The 24,978-nt window shown below is 33.6% G+C and overlaps 1 protein-coding gene across 4 annotated transcripts in view; it reads right to left on the reverse strand.

The window, feature by feature from the left end:
* The window catches only part of LOC149780178 (uncharacterized), a 124,381-nt gene that overhangs the window by 68,186 nt on the left and 31,217 nt on the right, over positions 1–24,978 (reverse strand). For all 4 annotated transcript variants that reach the window (XM_089936922.1, XM_089936921.1, XM_089936920.1 and 1 more), the window contains 8 exons: positions 20,918–21,060; positions 18,241–18,448; positions 15,988–16,126; positions 14,065–14,307; positions 12,586–12,683; positions 8,787–8,871; positions 6,508–6,625; positions 1,588–1,699 (listed from right to left, as the gene is read on the reverse strand). In XM_089936922.1, coding sequence (XP_089793048.1) covers positions 1,588–1,699; positions 6,508–6,625; positions 8,787–8,871; positions 12,586–12,683; positions 14,065–14,307; positions 15,988–16,126; positions 18,241–18,448; positions 20,918–21,060 — 1,146 coding nt within the window. The remainder of the gene's footprint in view (positions 1–1,587; positions 1,700–6,507; positions 6,626–8,786; positions 8,872–12,585; positions 12,684–14,064; positions 14,308–15,987; positions 16,127–18,240; positions 18,449–20,917; positions 21,061–24,978) is intronic.

Genomic DNA, 24,978 nt, shown 5'->3' on the forward strand with positions numbered 1-24,978 from the left:
CGAGGCAACTGTTAGTACCATTTTGATAAGTCTTTAGTATGACTCGGCCAGGGTTCGAACCCACGACCTCCCGCTTCCAAGGTGGATGCTCTAACCACTAGGCCACCAGAGTGGTCGCTGTTAAGTTTGTAACAATACCACAAAACAATTTATATCAGTACACATTTATTACAACTACATCAAGTCTACTGAAACGGCATTCTGCTGGCTTTCCCTATTATGTGTACTACATGCATATTAAATTTAACATCATACAAATTCTATAAGATATGCCAATATATTCCACATTTAGGTTACCTAGTCAATACCTCTACATGGGGTAATACATATCATTACACTAATTGCTTGGTATTCATGCTAGAGCCTTTCCATTTAAACATACATGGTACCCAGGGAAGGCAGTTTTTACTCTGATTTCACGGAGTTCATATTAAAATAATAAGACAATTCTAAATTGCATCTTTGGGTGCGTTCCTCAGATCAAAATTGCCTTCCCTTGGTCCCAAGTATGTTTTAATGGAATAGCCCTTACACAGTTACATAAAAGAGTAAAACCTTAATCCAAAGTTCTACATGCCATACATTCATCTATCTCATCATATGTATGTAATGTTTCTTAACTGGTGTGCGTGTATGTGTGTGTGATTTGGATTTTTAATATAGCATTAACAATTTTTCAGTCATATCGCTATCATGTCTCCAGTGTGGCAGTTTTTTTAGAGTGAGGTCTAGCACTAAGGCAACATGCTGCAGATATCTAGCATGATGTCCCACCCAATCATATTATCCTGACACCAGGTCGACGAATCCTAACACTAACCCCATAATGCTGAGTGTCTAGTGAGGCAGCTGTGTACCATTTTTATAAGTCTTTGGTATGACCTGGGTTCAAACACACGACCTTCCGCATTCTTTATAAATTGTTGTAAACCACATAAACCAATCCTAATGAACCATAAGGGTACTCTATTTCAGGGGTGCATAACTCAATCATTTATGTTGGCTGGAACTGACTTTGAATGGAACTAAACATCAGCACTGTAAAGGTTTTGTGTCTATAAAAAAAATCATAAATATACATGCAAAATTTAAGGACAAAAGACTGGGGGATGCAAAAAAAATGTGTTGGTAGGCTGCATGCCAAGTACATTTTTTAAAAAATGTTGGAGTTTCAAAACAACCAAAACAAAGATGGGTTTTTTTAATACTACTATAAATCTCCATTTTTGTGTATGCAAATAGCCCAAATTACTGCAGCTATCACTTATTTTCTCATGGCTTATCCTAACTGACTATCATATACATACAATTTTAAGTCCAGTCTAACTTCAAAAAACATAGACCCTGATCTCATTTTGCATCATGTGCTAGCAGGCTAAGGGTATTTTTTTCTTTCTACTGATTACTCCTAACAAACTGTACAGACTCAGATCTGCTGGCACATTGTCTAATGGCAGATCTGGATCAATGCAGTTTTCAACTTATAAGCACCTAAAAATGGTACGTTAAAAATCTCTAATGACCAACACAATTGCAATATGATACAACAGACTAAGGTAATTCACACGAATTGAATTTCTCTCTTACCTGTGACTAGAACCAATAAGAACAATTTTGGATGACTTTTTATTGTAGGAACCAAATGGAATTTGAGACATCATGTAACAGAAGTGACTTGCATACAGATACCCTTTGGCCGCTGAAATAAAGAACAACATCATAATTATATTTAATGTACAAATAACATAACAATCTGAGTTCTGAATTAGAACTCTTCAGTACAGTTTAAGCATACCGTATTGTCATAATACTGATACAATGGGACTGGGCAGTATTTCTAGCAACTAATCAGTCCTCTCCCTTATATAATACAAATATTTCATCCTACTTCAATGTGACAAGAGTGAAGCAAAAGCTAATATCGAAAAACTGCACAGGTTACTGTGTATTATCAAGCACTAAAATTAATTAAATATATATTCCTCATCTAAGGATCATTATAAAGGAATGTATAGTTAACAGTAACCTGTAACCAACCATTTGTTATAGTTAGTAGCAATGGGGGCTTTATCATGGGACCCACCCTATGATTCTGATCAGTAGGTCCTTCAAGAAATCAGCTTCTATTAGAAAACCCAAGTTGGGAGAAGACAGATATTCAGGGGCCATAACCCCTCTAAATGATGACAGGGAATAATCAAAATCCAACTTGTTAAAGGCAAAAGTGTATAATAATGTTGGCTAAAAGCAATGTGTAAAGTCATAACGCAGTAAGTGAAGCTAGGAGGACAAGCAATTAGGGACAACAAGTCTTCTAAACAACGATGTGTAATGCACAAATTCAAACTTATTCAATATCCCATCAATATAAAGGTGCACAACAAATTGGGTTCAGATCTAACAAAGCTATGATGTATAAATCAAGTAAAAATCAAACAAAGTTATGCTGTGTAAAACAACTAAAGTTATACTGTATAAATAAAGTTAAGCTGCATAAAGCAAGAAAAGTTATGCTGTGTAAATAAAGTTCTGTTATGCTATGTAAACCAAGTAAAGTTATTCTGTGTAAAGCATGTAAAGTTGTGCTATGTCAATCAAGTAGAGTTATGCTGTGTAAATCAAGTAAAGTTATGCTGTGTAAATAATTAAGCTGTATAAAGCAAGTAAAGTTATGCTGTGTAAAGCATGTAAAGTTGTACTATGTAAAGCATGTAAAGTTATGCTGTGTAAATCAAGTAAAATTTATGCTGTGTAAGCCAAGTAAAGTTATGCTATGTAAATAAAGTTATGCTGTATAAATAAAATAAAATTATGCTGTGTAAAGCATGTAAAGTTGTGTTATGTCAATCAAGTTATGCTGTGTAAATCAAGTATGCTGTGTAAATAACATTCAGTTATGATCTACAAATCAAGTAAAGTTATGCTGTGTAAATAAAGTTAAGTTATGCTGTATAAACCAAGTAATGATATGCTGTGTAAAGCATGTAAAGTTATGCTATGTAAATCAAATAAAGTTATGCTGTGTACATCAAGTAAAGTTATGCCATGTAAATAAATTTAATTATGCTGTGTAAACCAACTCAAGTTCTGTTATATAAATAAAGTTAAGTTATGCTATGTAAATCAAGTAAAGTTATGCTATATAAATCATGTAAAGATATGGTGTGCAAATCAAGTCAAATTATGCTGTGTAAAGCATGTAAAGTTATGCTATGTAAATAACAAAGTTAAGTTATGCTGTGTAAACTAAGTAAAGTTCTGATGTGTAAATCAAGTTATGCTGAATAAATCAAGTAAAGTTATCCTGTGTAAAGCATGTAAAGTTATGCTGTGTAAATCAAGTAAAGGCATGCTGTGTAAAACAAGTAAAATGTTATGCTTTGTAAATCAAGTAAAGATATGCTATGTAAATCAAGTAAAGATATGCTGTGTAAAGCAGGTACAGTTATGCTATGTAAAGCATGTAAAGTTATGCTGATGTAAATCACGCAAAGTTATGCTGCATAAATAAAGTTAACTTATGCTGTATAAATCAAGTAAAGTTATGCTGTGTAAAGCATGTATAGTTTATACCATGTAAAAAAGTGAAGCTGTGCTATGGAAACCAAATAAAGTTATGATGTGTAAACTAATCAAAGTTATGCTGTGTAAACCATGAAAAGTTATGCTATGTAAACCAAGCAAAGTTTTGCTGTGTAAATTATATCTGAACATATCAAATGATTCCAAAGTTATGCTGGTCAATATGATCCACTGTACTGGAGATGTTATATATATGCTGATCAATGATCAAGTGGCATCTAATCATGTGTAAGGGTTACAAAAACATGCTGGTTACATTAAGTGTGAATGGATACACCAACAGACTGACAGATGGAAATGGTGATTACTATAGAACTCCAATATCTTGATGTGGGTTTCCTAACAAAATAATAACTAAATGATAATGTAAAAAGTCATCTAATCTGACCATGTTAAAAATCAAAACTGTTTCTTATCTGGTACAATAATAAATGTGTTTTGGTATACTGGTGAGAGAGATTAATAAAAGAGTGTTGGTATGAGAGATAAGTAAAAGTGTGTTGGTATGCTGGTGAGATTGTTTTGGCAATTAATCTTAGCTTGCATCAGTATTCCAACACTGAAAATATATCAACCAATGTATGCCAAGTCTTGAATCACTGATTTCCCCATATACTTTGTTATATACCTTTTGTTGAGTTTATAATTTTCTTTCCAGAGCATTCTTGCACTTTTTAAAACAATAAACATTTTACATTTTTAATATTCAATATGAAACAGATGCCGCAATCTTTACCTTAACTCAAATGTCTCCTAGCACTATGATACAAAGAGGCAACAAGTCACATCAAATCATTGACATAAAGTAATTTTACATCAATTCTAGCTGCATTAACTTCATCATACAAACATTTGGAAAGAAGCAGAGAGTACATCAAGGCTCAACTGCGAACTGCATAATATCTCTCCTCCTTTTACTGAACTATCAGTAATATAAACAAATTTCAAAACAAAATTTGCTAAAGTGGGTATTTTTTATACAATGCTAATTTTGAATTATTTCTAGTCATTTTGTATAATTTTTTTTTACAAAGAGCATTATCATGAGATACCACTATTAATTTGAAATCTGAACAATTGAAATACCATAAATTTGTATTTAAAACTTTATTTTAAGCATCAGATATACTGACTTTAAATGATGTTTGGTTGAAGCCTGTTTTCTACAGTCATCTTCCTTACTATTATAATACACTTAAGCCTGTTTTCTACAGTCATCTTCCTTACTATTATAATACACTTAAGCCTGTTTTCTAGTCATCTTCCTTACTATTATAATACACTTAAGCCTGTTTTCTACAGTCATCTTCCTTACTATTATAATACACTTAAGCCTGTTTTCTACAGTCATCTTCCTTACTATTATAATACACTTAAGCCTGTTTTCTACAGTCATCTTCCTTACTATTATAATACACTTAAGCCTGTTTTCTGCAGTCTTCTTCCTTACTATTATAATACACTTAAGCCTGTTTTCTACAGTCATCTTCCTTACTATTATAATACACCTAAGCCTGTTTTCTACAGTCATCTTCCTTACTATTATAATACACTTAAGCCTGTTGAGAAAAGACCATTAAGACATAGTATTCATCTTATGTTCAAGTTTTACATAATCTGCTTAGAGTAACACAACTACTAGAACTTTCTTAGGTGGATCAGGGCATATGATTTCTTATGTCTTTATTCAACAACAGTTGTTCAATAAATCCTTAGGAATATGTTTACAAAAGAAAATCAGATATTGCAAACAGTTCTGTCAACTACATATATGGAGAAAAAATTTGCAAATATGAAAATATATCTGACCTAAAAAATTCAACCAAAATAAAATGATTATCATGGTATGATCTGAACTAAAGGATGGAATGACTAGCACCCCAGGATAATTTTGTAATACCTAATATTTAAGAACACATAAACTATAAACACAAAAACAATACTCAATCAAACGCACTGCTCAATCAAAAAATTGTTAGAAATGACTTTCAGTATCAAATCCAGCCTTTCCAGACGTATGAAGAAAGTAAGTTGATCAATCAGAATATGAAAACAGCTGCAATACAAAAAAACTCATCTAGACACCATTACATTATTCCACTGATTGGTGGTTACCATATACCAGATGACCTTCATACCGATAGTGGTTACCATATACCAGATGTCCTTCTGACTGATTGGTAGTTACCATATACCAGATGTCCTTCATACCAATAGTGGTTACCATATACCAGATGTCCTTCATACCAATAGTGGTTACCATATACCAGATGTCCTTTATAATGATCAGTGGTTACCATATACCAGATGTCCTTCATACCAATAGTGGTTACCATATACCAGATGTCCTTCATACCAATAGTGGTTACCATATACCAGATGTCCTTCCGACTGATTGGTGGTTACCATATACCAGATGTCCTTCACACCGATAGTGGTTACCATATACCAGATGTCCTTTATAATGAGCAGCGGTTACCATATACCACATGTCCTTCATACCAATAGTGGTTACTATATACCAGATGTCCTTTATAATGATCAGTGGTTACCATATACCAGATGTCCTTCATACCGATAGTGGTTACCATATAACAGATGTCCTTCCGACTGATAGGTTGTTACTATATACAAGACATCCTTAAGTTTAAGCTTTTGCTGTAATACAACGCAGATCACATCACTGGCGCCTCTCTGTTAAGTCTGTATACTACACATACTTAAGCTTTCTTCAAGCATTGGTAACTTCACTGGCTTTCACTTTCACCAATATTTCAAATCACTTAATGCTAGTTCAATCTTGTACATAATAATAGTGCTAAAAAGTACAGCTACTATACACTTCAAATGAACAATAATGCTGTTCCAGCCAAAATGTTATGACTGTCTTAGAGGTTAATAGCAAGCAAACCAAAATCACTTTACCTAAAGTATCTCCAAGTGATGTAATACTTTTTCTGTCTAAATCTGGCTTTTGGGATTGATTGGACAAGATCATTGCTAAGTGCGGCCTCCAGTCACCCCACTTTTCCTCCACGATACACTGATACATGAAACAAAAGAAAGATAACTTTTAAGTGTGGCCTTCAGTCACCCAACTTCTCAATAATAATAATAATAATAATAATAATAATGAGGACTTTGTAAAGCGCCTAATCTTTGGAAGCTCTAAGCGCTTTACAACTTTAAAACAACACCTATAAGATAAGAAACATAATATTATTACAAAAACAAACAGCATGAAATTAGAAAAACATTAAAAAATAAAAACATGCTGAGAATACACTGATGATATCAAGTTTGTTTGCTCATTTTACACAGTTTGAAGAAAAAACAACAGCAATTTTACAAAAGTTAACCTCTGATTAACATACAATTTGTAAATTAAGTTCGAACCAGTGTTTCAAACTTTACTATTATTTCAACTGTATCATGAAATGTACAGCAATATTCTCTTTAAATCTGGCACTTAGTATACCTTTACATACAGGACTGTGTTCTATACATATTCAGATATACCTTTACATACAGGACAGTGAGTTCCATCCATACTTAGATATATTTTTACATACAGGACAGTGAGCTCCATACATATATAGATATATCTTTGCAAACAGTGAGTTCCATCCATATTTAGATATATTTTTACATACAGGACAGTGAGTTCCATCCATACTTAGATAGATCTTTACATACAGGACACTGAGTTCCATCCATATTTAGATATATCTTTGCAAACAGTGAATTCCATCCATATTTAGTATTTAGATATATCATTACAAACAGTGAGTTCCATCCATATTTAGATATATCTTTGCAAACAGTGAATTCCATCCATATTTAGTATTTAGATATATCATTACAAACAGTGAATTCCATCCATATTTAGTATTTAGATATATCATTACATACAGTGAGTTTCATCCATATTTAGATATATCTTTACATACAGGACAGGGAATTCCATCCACAATTAGATATACCTCTACATACAGTGAGTTCCATCCATATTTAGATCTATCTTTGCAAACAGTGAATTCCATCCATATTTAGTATTTAGATATATCATTACAAACAATGAGTTCCATCCATATTTAGATCTATCTTTACATACAGGACAGATAATTCCATCCACAATTAGATATACCTTAACATACACAACAGTGTGTTCTATCTATATTTTGATATACCTTTACATATCTGACAGTTCCATCCATATTTAGATACATCATTACGTACAGACAGCGAGGTTTATCCACATTTAGATACACTTTCAAATACAGAACAGTGAGTTCTATCCATATTTAAATAAAGCTTTACATACAGGACAGTGAGTTCTATCTATATATAAATAAACCTTTACATACAGGACAGTGAGTTCTATCTATATATAAATAAACCTTTACATACAGGACAGTGAGTTCTATCTACATATAAATAAACCTTTACATACAGGACAGTGAGTTCTATCCAAATTGAGATATAACTTTACAAACAGTGAGTTCTATCCATATTTAAATAAAGCTTTACATACAGGACAGTGAGTTCTATCTATATATAAATAAACCTTTACATACAGGAGAGTGAGTTCTATCTATATATAAATAAACCTTTACATACAGGACAGTGAGTTCTATCTATATATAAATAAACCTTTATATATAGGACAGGGAGTTCTATCCAAATTGAGATATAACTTTACAAACAAGATAGTGAGTTCTATCCACATTTAGATATGAGTAACAACATTGTTTGAAGTTAACTGCATAATAAGTTACTGGTGTCACAAATTCTTAAGGCCTAAAAAAGTGAGCTGACATTCAGTACAAATTATTTCCATTATGGTACACACAATCATACAAACATTTATAAATATTAGTCCAATGGGCGTGCATTGCTTATAGCTTATGAGAGATAAATCTATAGTAACAAAAACAAACTGTCAAGTTAATCTCAAACCAAAACAGGAATCATGGTCACTATAAACAAACCAACAAATCAATTTCAGATAAATATCGAGAACTTTATTCTTACTGTAGAGAGTGTCTGAAATGGATAAAATGAGGTGTATCGATAGTTACATTTACATTAATGATCTCTTGTTACTTATATTAATATCATACAGCTGCTATCTTATGTGTATAATAATATATACTAAACACAATGCAGATTTATTTTAGTCTTTAAGTCTGCTTAAAACTCACCGTAACGGCTGCTGGCTGGCGCCCAGACATCAGCTGGTACAACGTCTGCAGAGGATCATTCATCCTCATGGCTACATTGGCAAACCTGCAAAAACAGCAATAATTGCAGCAAATTCTTGACATAAAGATAGGAATGTCCAAATGATAGATTTACACAAATTACTAAATTAAAAAAGTGAAAATAAACCTTTTTTTATCTCTACAATATAAATCCTCTCCTGATGGGACTGATGCTCTGCTGCTCTTAGCATAGATATTCACAAGATGTGTATTTCTTTCCTCCATTTCTCTTGTGTAATTCCAGAGTACTTCTTAGCATAAGTATTCACAAGAAGTATATTTCTTTAATTCAATTACTCCTATGCAATTTCTGAGTACATCTTAGCATATGTAATAATGTAGTCACAAGAATTATATTTCTTTCCTACATTATTGTAATTTCAAAGTAATTCTTAGCACAGATATTCACAAGATGTATATTTCTTTCCTCCATTACTCCTGTGTAATTTCAGAGTAATTCTTAGCAAAGGTATTCACAAGAAGTATATTTCTTTCCTGCAGTTCTGCGGTGTAATTTCAGAGTAATGTAAATGTTTCATTCTTGATAAATCCAATAGACTAAATCTGATAACAAAATTATTTTCTTATATGTTTGAGTTCACACAATCACAATATAAGTGTAATGCAAAAATCTATGTTGTGGTTTTGAGTTTAAAACAGCTGTCATTGAACTTAAGAAAGACATTATCAAAAATTATCAGATACAAAATTTCAATTAATCCAGAATTTTCTGTTGTTTTGTTGTGGTTCCAGGGGGTGGGAGTTGCTTTTGGGAAGAAAACTTCTTAACTGGTATCATTCAATGTATTTCTTCATATATGTGTGTGTGTGTGTTTGTGTGTGTGTGTGTGTGCATATATGTAAATAAACTGAGTGTGGACAAAACTAAATTCATATCTGATTGTATTATCATGCTAGTAAGCAATCATGGATACCCACACACACATTCCAAGTTAACAACTTAGAGCAATGATTTTCAATTTATTAATAGATAAACAATGAAACACAAAGTCCAGTCAAAATTATTTTTACACAAGCCTAATGAAGCAAAAAAACGCAAGCAATAACCATTGACTTGTCCCAAGATCAAGTAGGTCTCAGTATTCAACTTGTTCACAATAGCGTGCACATGGTGGTGGTTATAGCAGCACCATTTTCATTCAGGTCCAGTTACATATTGCAAGCCATGTGTTGGTGAAAATCTTGTGTCAATGCAACCATTCTTTCAAAAGATTTAGCAATAACATGTCTTTAATACCATTTTCATCTATGATCTGCTACATAGTGTTCCAGTGCTGTAGTGAAAAATTTAAGATTTTCCTGATTTCCACCAAGGCACCCATTGTGGAAATTTGATCACCAACATTTTATCTACAACTAGCTACATATTACAAGAAGTGTTGAGAGGCCCCGAGTGGCCGAGTGGTCTAAAGTGCTCTCTGTTACGGATCACTGCCATCTCACCTCTGTCCGCGTGGGTTCGAGTCTCAAATTCGGCTAATGTGGGTATGTGAGAAAGCTTCACTCATGACTTCACTGAGGACCATCTAAAAATCGTAAGAGTGAAAACTCCTTACTGATATACAAATTCAACAACATAGTGGATATGCTTGACAGAAGGTTTGGCACCAGTTTCATTTGCTTGAGTGATACCATTTCTATTTGTGGTCCAAGCTTTTCTGTAATTTTACATCATTTTCATAGTTGAATTTTTCAATGCAGGATGATATTTTATGTTTAATATATGTTTATGTTTTCACAGATGCCTGTGCATGTGTTCCAGGCTTGATGCTTTGAATTTTAAAATTACTTAATTATTTAGTGTCAAGCCAGATTCTTCACATCATGTTGTATATACTGTATATATTGTATATAACAGATAGAAAGCCTCGAGGTAGATTAGTTCTGTAACTAATTGAGTTACCTTCTCTAAATAAAGTCTTTATTATCAAGTTGTTCAGGAGTAATAATAAACACATTTGTACTAATGGATAGACAGACAGATGGATGACAGGTCATTATATAAACTTTTCTGATCCTTGAACAAGAGTTAGTATTGAATCATCAATTAAACTTAGTACAGTAACACATACTGGCTAAAGCTTCTTTCCCTCTCTCATTTGTTTTTTTATTTTCTTGCAAAAATGTGTCAGGTGCAATGGAGACTGACACATAAGCCACTATACAGTATGCTACTTCAACCACTAGTGCAAAAGAAATTTCTTCCAAGCATTTATATACTGACAGACCAGCCAACCCTAACAAGACCTTCTCATTAAGGCAGTCAATAACTGTCCATAAGTCAGACCAATTTCAGTAATGTGTAATATAAAATAGCATGTACACTGATAAGTTGGAAAATATGCATCTAAAATATTCAGACTTGTAATCCGAGACTAATGAAATAATAGTAAACATTACGTTCCACTTGAGACTTTGTATAGTAAACCAAGACCCTAATTACCTCCAGTTGTTTCACAAACTGCAGTTCCAAAGTACAGTGAAGCTCAATGGCTTCTTGCTATCTCCCAACTCAGCATAACTCTTAGCTTTCTTTTCCATTTCACTTTGCAATGGCAATCATCTCTTTTGCCACTAGATGTAATCAAATCAACACGATGTCCAATAAATGTAATTGTTGCCCTTCCTGCTTTTTATCTGAAGAATTCTGAATATTCTTTTTAATTCTTCTGTGCTATTTAAAAGTTATAAGAGGCTCATTGTCCCTTTTGTGTTGAACATGTATCATGTTAGACCCCATTTTCAGAAATTCTATACACAACATGTAGATCATGCTGATGTTCTGCATGCAAAAATCATGCAGTTTAAAGTATATGAGGTACTTCTTTAAAGTTATTCTGGTTCCCTGATCAACTCCTTCGATTCTAATATGAAACCTGGATCCAACTCAAACACAGACAAAACAGTCAATTCGTAAGACTTACACTCAAATCATAAGGGTTGGTAGGTTGTATTGATAGCTCTAGACAAAATGGTTATGTGTGTGTGTGTTTAAGAGTTTTAGCATATTTTTTTTAAAAAAATCAGTGATATCACTTCAATAACTGCAATGTGGCTGTTTATGGTGATGTCTAGCATTGGGGCATCATGCTATAGACATGTATCATGATGTCCTACCCAGTCGCATTATCCTGAAACCAGGCTGACTAGTCCTAACACTAACTTCAATGCTGAGTACCGAGTGAGGCAGCTGTTAGAACTATTTTTATAATTCTTTGGTATGACTTGTCAAGGGTTTTAACCCGCAACCTCCCACATCTGACGCTGACGTTCTAACCACTAAGCCACTGGCGAGTCGCAAAATGGTTAAATAATATTATATATAGATTTTCTTGCATAAATTACACTGTAACCTGTCACTAATCATAAGATTGTGCTATAAATATACAATGTATGTACCATTATCTCTGATAATGCTCTGCTGGAAGAGCAATGGACTCAACCAGTCACAGTTTCAGTACCCACCAAGGTCACGCCCATTTGGCTGCTTCTGTGTGTCCTTGAGAAAGACACTTAACCCCCACTTTATCTGCATCATACAGCTAACAAAAGGTGTTTAAAGTGTCATTAAAAGCCAAGCAATCAACATAACTATAATGGTTTTTCCTCAACATATAACAATTCTGGGTATTATTGCATTCTTTTGTGTGAAGGCAATGAATGCATGAGATGAAATTAAGAAAACTTTTTAAGTCATGTGAAAGCTGTAAAAACTGACCTTGTCATGACTGTGGCATGAGTCCGAGGATCCATCTTGCTGGCCAAGAACAGGGCATGACCCCAAAGTTTATTTTTCATTGCCCATTCCAAGGCATCCTGAAAAATGAGTTTTGATTTAGTTTATTTGGTGAAAATCATCTGATGTATGCATAAAGAATCAAGATCATTATTTCTCCATAAGCTGACCTAATTCCTTTCTGTATGATCCTTACAAAGTTAGCTATTTTAGCAAATTATTAAAAAATATCTTTTTTTAGTGGAAACACTCAATTTCTACAGATTTCCATTTTTTATTTTTTTCCCAATGTAAAATATAACAACTATTCATCATTATTTTAGAAGTGACCTTGAAGAACTCATAGTACTAATTCAGCTCCCTTTGTAAACTTATGGAAACATGATGATTATAAAATTGAATATATTTACATTTCTGAATGCTCAAGATCAAGCCAATAGTTCTCATTACAGATCCATCCTTGATGAAAGCTTCTGTTTAGAGAAATCCACGTTACACATTTTTAAGATTGACATATTTTATAAACTGGCATTTTCAAATCCTCACCTAAAAAACCAGGTGCTAATCTCAGTAATGAGTGTTCCAAGGTTAAGTCTGTAAAAACACTGAAATTCCATCAATAAAAAATTGTTTATATTTTTTAAAATTACAAATGGAATAATCTCTCAAAAGATTCTCTTACTAAAATTTTACTTTTCATTATCATCCAATCATAGCTCTCAAAAAAAACAACATATATACTCTTTTTTTTATGTTCACCCATTTTTGGACAGGTTCCCATTTATCCATATAAACAGTACCACATGTTCTGAAATAGCTACACATTTGAGACCAGAATCTTCTCTAATTTTCTGGGATATATCTAAATAAAATAGTATGTCGTCACAACCTTCTTGACAAAATGAATGGATCTCATCAGTAACTACCATCATAACTTCAACATGTAAAAACGATGTCATGAAAATTCAACATTCTCTCTTATTGTTATGTAAAGTCTGTATTGCAAGTTATTGAAGTTTGACTTGTGATATTAAAGAGCATCTTCTTTGAAACTTTACGTTATTTTTCCATGGTACATAAAACTGAAAAAGAAAACAAACGATTCTGATAAAGATTACCATACAGAGTGATATTCTACTATTGTTTCAAGTTTTACCATCAGTGGATCAGTATACAAGGGAGATAAATACTATAAGGTCTAATCATGCAACTAAATTTGAGTTGCCTTCCCTGAAATACAACTGATATGGGACAGTTAATTTGTACTTTGTTACTACTTGTAACACTGTTTTCGTTTAATAACACAAATTATATTTGGTAAAATATAACAGAAACTACACCAGAAACAAGAAGGGACTGACAACCCTCCAAACTAAAAATATAGCCATGTCAATTGAACCATGTGCAGTGCTGCAATGCACCAAATCATTCTATGGAGAAACTTAACATTAGATTACTTACCTTTTTCCTGCCATAGAGAAGCAAGTGCCTAAATCTGTCTGTAACATCTTCCATCTGTCTGTCTTTATTGATTATGGAACGGTCCACTGTCATTGATGTGACAGATTGGTCAACATCTGAGTCACTGACAGAATCAAGGTTATCCATACTGTGGGAAATCCTTACTCCTGATTGGCTGTATTCCTGGGTTGTTGGTTCATGACCTTCCAGCAACAGGTCAGCTATATCAGTTCCCACAACAATCTGAAAATACAATACCTGATGTTTCAACTTTCTGATATACCTTGTGTAAGAGTGCTGGCGACATGAGCAGTCTGGATTTGGGGAACCATATGTTGAATACCAACAGACCAAAAGGTTATTATATGATATACCTTGTTTTCATAGGTTTTATTTTTATTTTTAGAAAACAACAAAATTCCTTCACAAAGGAGATTTATATCTGACATTTAGCAAGGCAAATCTTAAAGCACTTAACCACTAGTCTTACATATGTACCAAGTTTTAAAGGACATCTCAACCTTTAGTCTAATATATGTACCAAGTTTCAAGGTATGATGACCACTAGTCCAATCTATTTACCCAGTTTTAAAGGTCATCATAGCCAGTAGTTTAATATATGTACCAAGTTTAAAGGTATGATGACCACTAGTCCAATCTATTTACCCAGTTTTAAAGGTCATCATAGCCAGTAGTTTAATATATGTACCAAGTTTAAAGGTATGATGACCACTAGTCCAATCTATTTACCCAGTTTTAAAGGTCATCATAACCACTAGTCTAATCTGTGTACCAAGTTTGAAAGCAATACTTTAAATAGTTTTGGAAGTTAGCTCCAGAAAATAGTGTAAAAATGACTGATGGCTGGATCAACAAATGGAAGAAAACATTAAAATTATTGAATCTGAATAACTATAAAGGCAAAAGGCACGTCAGTACCCGATGCCTGACCTATGTGCTAAATTTTATAAAGATAACCCCTTACCTTACAAGTGTAATAAATTGTATTAAATAACCCCTAGCCTAACATGTGTAATAAATTTTATGAAGATATTGTGAGCTCCAGAAAATGAATGCATAAATGGTGGCTGGAGGAAAAGATTTATGAACAGTATTAAAAATATTTAAAACCATAGAACAGTGAAGAGCAATGGGTACATACTGTTTACTAGTCTTGTATATGTACTAAGTTTCACAGAAATATCTTAAATGGGTTTGGAGCTGTGTTCAAGAAATGTGTGGCTAATTGATGGAATCAGATAAGAAAATCTAAAACAACCAACAAATTAAAACTAAGAATATTATTGTGAATAGCAAAATGTACATTTAGACCACTAATTCAAAATGTGTATGAAGTTTCAGAGATATTTTGCAGTTCAAGAGTTGTACACCAAAAATTAAAATGTTTTAACAGACAGAGAGCAAACAATGAAAAAAGACAAGACTTCTTAGAACAATGAAAAAAGACAAGACTTGTTTGAACGGTGAAAAAAGAAAAGACTTGCTACAACAATGAAAAAAGACAAAACTTGTTCTTTTTCTTAATTAGCATTTGTATGAAAAACATCTTTCAACCACCTTAATGATGTTCTGTGCTCTGCTTATTTGCACAGCAACTAGAAAATGTAATTTGCAAATAATATATTCAAATCATCAGGAGTTAAGCATACAAGTATCTTCTGAAGAATTCTCAACTATGTTTTGCAAAGGAGAAAGGTGAATATAACAAATTATCCATACCCCCTTTTCTTTAATTAGCAACGGTGTGTACCCTATTTGTGCTTAAAAAGGAACAATGTATACTGCCTTTTGCTTTATCAGCCATGATGTGTACTCCTGCTTCATCAGTAATTACACATACCCCATTTTGCTTCATCAGTAATTATGCATGCCCCATTTGCTTTAAAAAATAATCATACATACCCCATTCTGCTTTATTAGTAACTCCAGAAATTTCCATATAAGCTCAGCTGACTCTCTGTCCATCATATTAATATTCTCTGCACAGGCCTTGGCCTTCTTCTGGCAGAATACCACTACATCATTTTTATGGGTGTCATTCCTGAAATATTGAAAGAGGAAGGACTCAAGACAATGATGCATATTCAATGACATTACAAGAAATCATCTGGACATATTACAGTAAAACAAAACCCAAACATAATGAATACACTGTGACTTCCCTTGAAAAGCACATTTCTCATTTTTGTTTTAGGTTTTAAAAGAACAAACGAAATTCCAAGGAGGATAACTAACATCGACTCTAATCATTTACCTATATCTTAGTTGCCTCGTCTGATATAAAATTGATCAAGAAGCCAATGGCACTTTACTTTAAAACCATATGGTTTGTTATTATTATTAATGACACAAACTATGTTTAGCCAATGAGAATGGACACAATGCAATAAGGCATGGAGGGATTAAAAGCACTCCAAGCCTAATAACAGATTGTATAAGCACATGTTCCAAGTTTGATCAAAATCTTATCAGAAATAAGGCCTACTCAGTGGTAATAATCTCAGCCAATTAGATACAAGATCACCTCATTAATATGGAAGAATCTCATTTATAAATAAACTCATCAAAAAGTTGATTGATCAAAGCCTATATTACAAATCCGATTAAAATCAGATCAGAAATACGGCTTCAGGAATTGCAACAAAATCAGCCAATCAGATGCCAGATCACCTCATTTTATATGCATGCAAATCTGATGCCAGATTACATTGTTATTTGTTGCTTTCACTTATTATCAAACTTGTCAAAATTCTTGATGATACAAATTTTTGTTCCAAGTCTGATAACAGCTAGATCAGAAATACAGTTTCTTTGTTTGAGTGTAATGCCATTTTTCAGTATATGACAGCTATACATGGTAGACAGAATAATGGGTGGAGGACGAAGCCAGAAAATCCCCAAAAACCACCAACCCACAGGAGGCTACTGGAAAGTTTTCTCACATAATCATGTTAGCTTAGCAATGACTTAAACCCCAAGCCGACTGAGGTGTGATGTCACTGATCTGTTTAAGTGTATGTCTTAGACTCAAGATCATCCAGGAGCTTGAAGGTCTAAGCTTATATATAAAATGATTAAGACTGGATCTAAAATGTGAAATTATAATGGTAACAAGACTGGATAATTAGGTGCATAATCACCACATTCTGGGCTTGTGTTCTGATGTGCACGATCACTCAAACAGGTCATCATGCTCTTTAAATTGCTTCCAGGAGGGTGAACAATCGCTCTCCCCAATATTAGTTAAAAAACAAAGATTTCCAGATGTTATCAGCACAAACATTTCAGTTTTTGTCCCATATTTCATGGCAGCTGCCTTTCACTAATACTATGTTTGCAGTTTTACAGGTTCTGTCTTTTTTTAATATATTATGTCATGTGCCATAAATGAACATGTAGTAAATATTTTAGTGGCAAGAAAGCCGTGAAAACAATAATTTGTTTGAGTTTAATCATGAAACATTATTATTCCTAACAATTTAACTTATTTGATAACATCATCATATCAAACTAGTGTATATTTTTAAACATACAATTTCACTTTGCTGATATTTATTTACATCACTGTTTATTTCCATGCATGTCTACAGAAATGTCATCCACTAAAAAGACAAATGGCAATTAAATTCAGCTGGTCACATTTCATTGATGGAATGTTCCTATGTTTGGATACAATACTGACATGATTGATGTTGAAGAAATGGTCCCAAAAATATGATGTAAAGTTTGTTCCAGGCATTTGCTAAAATATATAGTGACAGTCATAATCATATTTGAGGAGAATGAGTAACTCTCCCCAATACTACAAGTAGAACTATTCGCAGCGCTCCTGCATTTTACAAAACACAAGGCCTGCTCATTAATATTCATGACTCTCACTAAATATCAAACTTGTTTGAGATCTTAATTATAATTCCAAGTGTGACCAAAATCAGGTCATAGACATGACCTCCAACGTTGAAAATTTCTCCATTTTTTTCTTCTTCAAATGGAGAAGTCCCTCACCCTTAATTTTCAGTTCTAGAAAAGAGCTTGGACAATCTCACACTAGAAAAGACAATTATTTCCTATTTCAATGTGCAATGTGTGGGAAAGTGGAATAAGTATTGCATTTGTAAAAGTAAAATGAGATAAATACAATAAAATGCGACTTACTTGACAAGAGGGCCTGGGAATTCCTTCATTTGTTCCCTCTCCTCATTATCAGGTATCAGAGACTCCAATTCATAAATTTCAACTGTGGCAGGCTGGCCTTCCGTGGGCCTATTTGGCAGAACTTTTACCAGCTGTCCCCCTGGACCAAAACTGGCACGAAGATGGGGAATCAAGAACCTTTCAGGCGTTTGGCGTCTTGGTTGTGCATCTACATGAAGAAAACAGACATACCTAATAGTGCAGTGAACTTAAGGGTTTTCATTTAAAACTGACAGGTAACAAAAATAAATCGTCAATAAAAGTTAACAGTTGGCTCAAAAACTTAGAATTCAACTGTTTATAAAGTCATCCTGATCTTAAGTAAGTTAAAATATGATTTGACCATTTCAATTTGTTTTAAATACAAATTGTGGGACATTCTGATAACTACAAGAGGTCAATGTGAGCCTGATTTTGTTCACCTGACTTGCATTAGTCCGAGTTTCCTCTGACCCTTGCCACCCCATTTTTGATATTTGGATACTGATGTTGGGGTGTAGGGTCAGAGTTCACTGCCTATCGAAAGGTTGGAATTTGCCCACACCATTTTGGTGTCAGCACAGAGTAGCCACTTACTAGCTGGCCTAGAAAACTAGAATGACCTTTTATTGACATGCATGAAATCAATAGGAATATGATTTCTTTTCCCAAAAATCGCAAGCATAGCATTCATCATGTCTTTAATCTGCAGACAGATGAGATGAAAGTACATTGTTGCTGAAATTTGACCAGGTGACATCCAGGTCAAATTTCAGCATTGATGTATTTTCGTTTCATCTGCCTGCTGATTAAAGACATGATGAATGCTATGCTTGCAATTTTTAAGAAAAGAAATCATATTCCTATCGATTTCATGCAGATATAACTCAACGAAAGGTCAATTTAAGTTTCCTTGGGCGGCTAGTAAGTGGCTACCCTATGCTGTCACCAAATGGTGTCAGCAAATTCCAACTTTTCAATAGGCAGTGGACTCTGACCCTACACCCCAACATCAATGTCCAAATATCAAAAATGGGGTGGCAAGGGTCAGAGGAAACTCGGACTAGACTTGCATCTACTTAACACCCAATGCGAGGGCAATTCACCAGGAAATGGAATTGTACAGTAAATTATGCTTCTCTAAGAATATTACCCAATCACACTGATGTTAGAAAATAAACTCTGCTATCTAGCCCTTAAGACAAAATAAAAAAGGAACTGTGTTTTCAGAGTATATATCAAATCAACAATGATAATTTTATCTATGGGAAGAAATTCATCCAGATACCTTTATAATTACCTCCCATTTCCACTATTAGATGGCCACCCAATGACCAGACTTTTTAGTTTAAGCTTATTAAGCATGAGGGAACTATGACTGATGATGTTGAGGGGAAAATAACGTCATTTTTCAGTACAAGATAGGCTATACGTGGTTGCCAGTATAACTGGTGGAGGATGAACCCTGAAAAACCCAGAGCAGAACCAGTGACCCACGAAAAGCTACTGACAGGCTTTCTCATATACCCATGTTAGCTGAGTACTGTGTCTGAAGTCCCTATGTGAAACTCTTATGCTATGAACATGTGATAGCCACCCCATGTATGACACTGAAGAGAAAAAAACAAAATATCGGGAAAAGACATTACAAAAGTGTGAACTATATCTGATGCGGCAAATGCACTTCTAATTCAAATAAAAGTGCTGATCAAAGCAACGTCCGCATGAAATACTTATAAAGCAGCGAGTATCAATAACACTGTACAAATACAGGTGCCTATGTGTATGACCTAGTGAGGAATTATATAGCATGGTTAGCATTATGGACTCACAAGTAAAATGGAGAGTAAGATTCATAAGACTGAGTATGTTGAAGTTTTCCTTTGGAACTACAAATGACAACACACATCAAGTCTGGCTTGCACAAAGCAAGCATAAAAAGTCAGTTAGAATCTTGTGATCTCATTTTAATTTTTTAATCATTAAATTTCAACAAATTAAGAACTATATTGTTTCTTCTTAAAGTAATGTGTTGCAATATTTCATTCACATCTATAGTATATTGCTAAATGATTTTCAATTCAACAGCCACCTCTTTTTTTCTCTGAAAGGTTAATAGTCTAAGAAAAGGACCTAAATGCAACCCTAGCCTGCAGAACCTGTGCTCAAAGTAAGCAAAAATCAATGAGCCATAAAATATTGGAAACAGTGAATTTTGAATACTGACTGCGATTGTGCTCATGTCACAATTATGTCCTAAACCAGTGGTTCTTAACCAATGGGTCATGACCATGCTGTTTTGAGTGGGTCACTGAGATGAAACTTAAAACTATGGAATTTCCTTCACAAGTGGTTTTTAGCATCATAATCCCAGTAATAGCTCGATTCTCTGATTGCATTTCAAGATTATGAGATCCAGCCATACCAAAAGGTATCAACATGTGGTTCCATTCATTTAACACAGGTGTTCGGAACTGATTATTGTAGTATTTAACAATGAGTTGAAGAAGTGTCTGGAATTTAAGCCATGATACTAAATTTTCTGTAGTCTTCTCCACTTAAAGTGATACGAAGTATTGCCGACATGACATGCAAAAACCAATTTTCCTTCACTCTTTGCTGTTCTGCATATGAAAAGGACTTGCTTTTGCTTACATACCTGTATGATCCAACCAACTGCCTTCACTATGGTCGTATCCTGACCTGTTATAGTAATGATCATAGTAGTATGAGTTGTCATATCCAGGATGGCTTGTGTTGCCTTGACCATAACCTTGTTTTAGTTCAGGAGGGTACTGGAACCTGGCAAGAAGAACAGAGAATATGAGAATGTTTAAAGCAAACTGTTTAATATCATATTAATGCCATGCTCCCATTCTTTGGCATTCAGAATGGCAACAAGCTTAGCCAATCCGATGCAAGACTGCCTCATTACTATGCATGAATCTTACTAATGGATGAACACGTTTAAGATCTTGATGATATACCAATGTGGGTCAGAGCCACAAATCCACACATAATATTTATCTGTCTGCCAATGTGGGTCAGTCACAAGTATACACAAGTTAAGATATCAAAATTGCATCTGAACAAAATGTGTTTTAAACATACTGGTAAAGTGGAATTATTTATGGGTACAAAAGGGGTTTTAAACATACTGGTAAAGTGGAATTATTTATGGGTACAAAAGTGGTTTTAAACATAATGTTAAAGTGAAATTATTTACTAGTACAAAAGGGGTTTTAAACATACCAGTAAAGGGAAAAATTATTTAACAGTATAAAAAAAAGGTTTAAAACATACAAATAAAAGAAAATCATTTTACCGATACAAAAGATGTTTTTAACATAACAGTAAAGAGAAATTATTTACCAGTACAAAAGGAGATTTAAACTTATCAATAAAGGGATTTAACAGCGCAAAATGGGTTTTAAGGTTTTAAACTACACTAATCTAGCTCTTCATATATTTCCTTCATTTTTCTACATTTTTTTCTTAAATCCAATTCATTAGGTGTAAGATCAATGTACTTAGGCACTAACTTGGACACATGGCATCAACAACAGTACAGTAAACAGTGCATTATGCACCTACCCCATCTTTAACTATTCTATGTAGGTACTGGTAGGTAAAAGCTGACTCTGGAAGGACATTACTGACCAAAGTGTCTCAATGACCTGGATTTCTGGTCAAAGTATGCAGCCTCTGATTGAAGTTACTGTGCAGAAACAATTTCTTTCTTATTGGATTTACACTGACCACTGACCTCTAGTGCCAAGAATCTATAGGCTGCATTATTACCATCAGTGCAAGCCATCCAAAAGTTTGGTTGAGAAACTTATTCTAGAGTAAAATTTATTATGCAAAGGTTAGTAGTTTTGTAACCACATTAGCCATGTCCATTGACAATACTGATTACAAAATCAAGAAATATATTCTATACCATAAAGCTAGCCCACCACAAACATTTGCTCTAGAACTAAAATCACTGTAGAAATCCTTCAGTCACAGTGACCTTCTACATTTTATAACAACATGATGTTGTAACTGTAGACTGGCACAACTGGTGTAGTAATACATGATGTTACAACTACAGACTGGCTCAACTGGTTTAATAACACAAGAGGTGATAACTGTTGATTTGCTCAATTGGTTTAATAATACAAGATGTTATAGCTGCTGATTGGCTCACTTGGTGTAGAGGGGGAATGAACTCTTGTAATGTGCATCCTAGAGCATGTGCCTCAAGTTTCTTTTTCATTCTTGTTATGCTTAAACTATGGTTATATTTCACATATGATGGCATATCGGCCCCACAAATTATGTTTGTATGAAACATTTGGTATTTTAAACAAAATTCAATTAGCCACTCCATAAAAATGAGAAAATAATTATTTCAATATATATATTAGAGGAAGAATATGACAAATGTGTAAAATGTTTGAAAACCTCTTCCCATCTGGAAACATGCAAAATAAAAATAATAAGACAAAAGTTCACTAAACATGCAAGAAAGAAAGCTATTCATCTTAAAGTGAGTGGACATCAGCTTGTACAGTTTCTTTACATCTGCCAGTCAGATACAAAGAAATTACTATACTGAAATTTTTCTGGTATCCAAATTTTTTTTTTGAATCCTGAAATGTTTAATGTGTCAATTACCAAAACATCTGAAAAATGTTGCCGATTTTGCAAGGAGTTTCCACAAATATTACTGAAGTAATGCAACAAACATGAACAATGTATTTAGTCAGACAAGAACAAAAGGTTTTGATGATACTTGTTTATTTACAAATTATTACATGAATCTTTGTAATATTTATTTACAGTAAATAAGCTCTACAAAATCGTATGACTCGTGATCTAATTTCCTTACGTGCATTGTCTGAAACAGACAAAAAGACTCAAGTTTAACGTTAATTTTAATGTGTGCATTCTCTGGTGTTAAATGAACGAAAATTAGGAAGTTTTAATTTACAAGTTTTGCAAAGTTTTCAGAGCTCGGAACATTTTGCACAAAATACATAACATGGTGACAGTGAAAATGCAATGCAAGTGTATATAGCACTTATAAATATTTACATTTCTCTGACGATAAGCCCAATCCCAAACTTTTAGAAAATTAGGACAAATTATTTATTTACACAGCTTTGTTGATTAACAAACTCGTGGCACAAATTGTATCAACTTTGCAGGTTTGGTCTACATGGTTAATCATGGGAGAAATAATACGAGGGTTTTTTTTTGTGGGGGGGGAGTTCCATATAGTCACAGGATGTGTTCATGTCTTACAAGTCCACCCATAACTGTTACCTTTACAAGGTGGATTTCCTTGGCTCATCATGGAACAAATAAAATGCATCTTTTTGATGGAAATTCCATGTGGTCACAAAATGTGTTTTAAAGAAATAAGTCCACCCACAATTTTTATCAATTTTACAAAATAGGCTTCCTTGGTTAATCATGGGGGAAATAATGAACATATTTTCACAGGAGTTCATTGTGGTTACAAGATGCATTATTTATATTTATATCCATTTAAAATAAAATACCCATGCATTCCACAATCACAGTGAAACAAAATCATAAACTTCCTTGCCAAAACAGCCATTTAAAACATGCATTCCACATAAACTTCATGCACCAAAATTAAATATCTAAAGTATTTCACTTTCAAAATTATAAGTCTACCTTGTCCATTTTACCCCACTAAAATGCAAAGAGTAATAATATTTGATTACTGCAATACCTGTGAATCTATATCTCCACCTTTGGCATGTATAATTATATATTAAGTTTAACAGCACATCAGCACAAAAATAGCTCTGTGACCCCTGGGTTCAAAGCGCGTTTATAAATGAGAAACCAATCACCCATATATAATAGCACAATGCTTGAAATTAAATTCAATAATCTTTACATATATTAAGCAAAACTTTCCTGCTTTCTGGCATGTTTAATAACTTTATATGTGATATATATATACTTCCATATATATCACATCCATCTGTAAACTGCAGAGACCCAGATCTGCATTATGCACTGGAACATATGGATCTGTGGTTTGTTGGAGTAATCAGTAAAACAAACAACACAGACCTACACATCATTCAACAGCATATCAGGGTCAATGTTTTTGCAGATGGACTTAACTTATAAGTATATACAGTATATACCAATAAATTCCTTAAAGCAGCTTGAAGCCTGGCTCCCAATTCCAAAGCAAAGGTGCAGTAATATAAAATAAGTTCTCATTAAGGTCACTAGTTCCTTGAGTGAATGTTATTTAGTGACAAGTACTAAACCTATGGATTATAAAACAATTAACTACTTCGAATAATCCTCACTCTGTATTATGTAGCAAAACATACAAGAGCTTAAGAAAACAAACAACCTTATTTTCTGTCCTACAAGTTGACGTGGAGAACTCGCTAATCTTGTAACTTTTTCATCCTTCGTCCATATTTAAGTCAATGTGCAGTATCTGACAAAATCTGATCAACACAATGACTTCATCTTTTTTTCCAGTAACTTTCAGAATATTAATGGTATAACTATGTTATTCAAAATTAATTGGGAAACTGCAATCACTGACACTAACAAGCTTTTCCCCCCCCGTTTCGTTTTGTAGTGGGGTATGGGGGGCAGGTTTCTGGGCAATTGTAATCTACCTATATTGTTCAATTACATGACAATTATGATCTTAATCATGTATAAGGG

This window comes from Sinohyriopsis cumingii, chromosome 16 (genome assembly GCF_028554795.1).
Source record: "Sinohyriopsis cumingii isolate HCF-2022 chromosome 16, ASM2855479v2, whole genome shotgun sequence".
In the NCBI taxonomy this organism is placed as follows: domain Eukaryota; kingdom Metazoa; phylum Mollusca; class Bivalvia; order Unionida; family Unionidae; genus Sinohyriopsis; species Sinohyriopsis cumingii.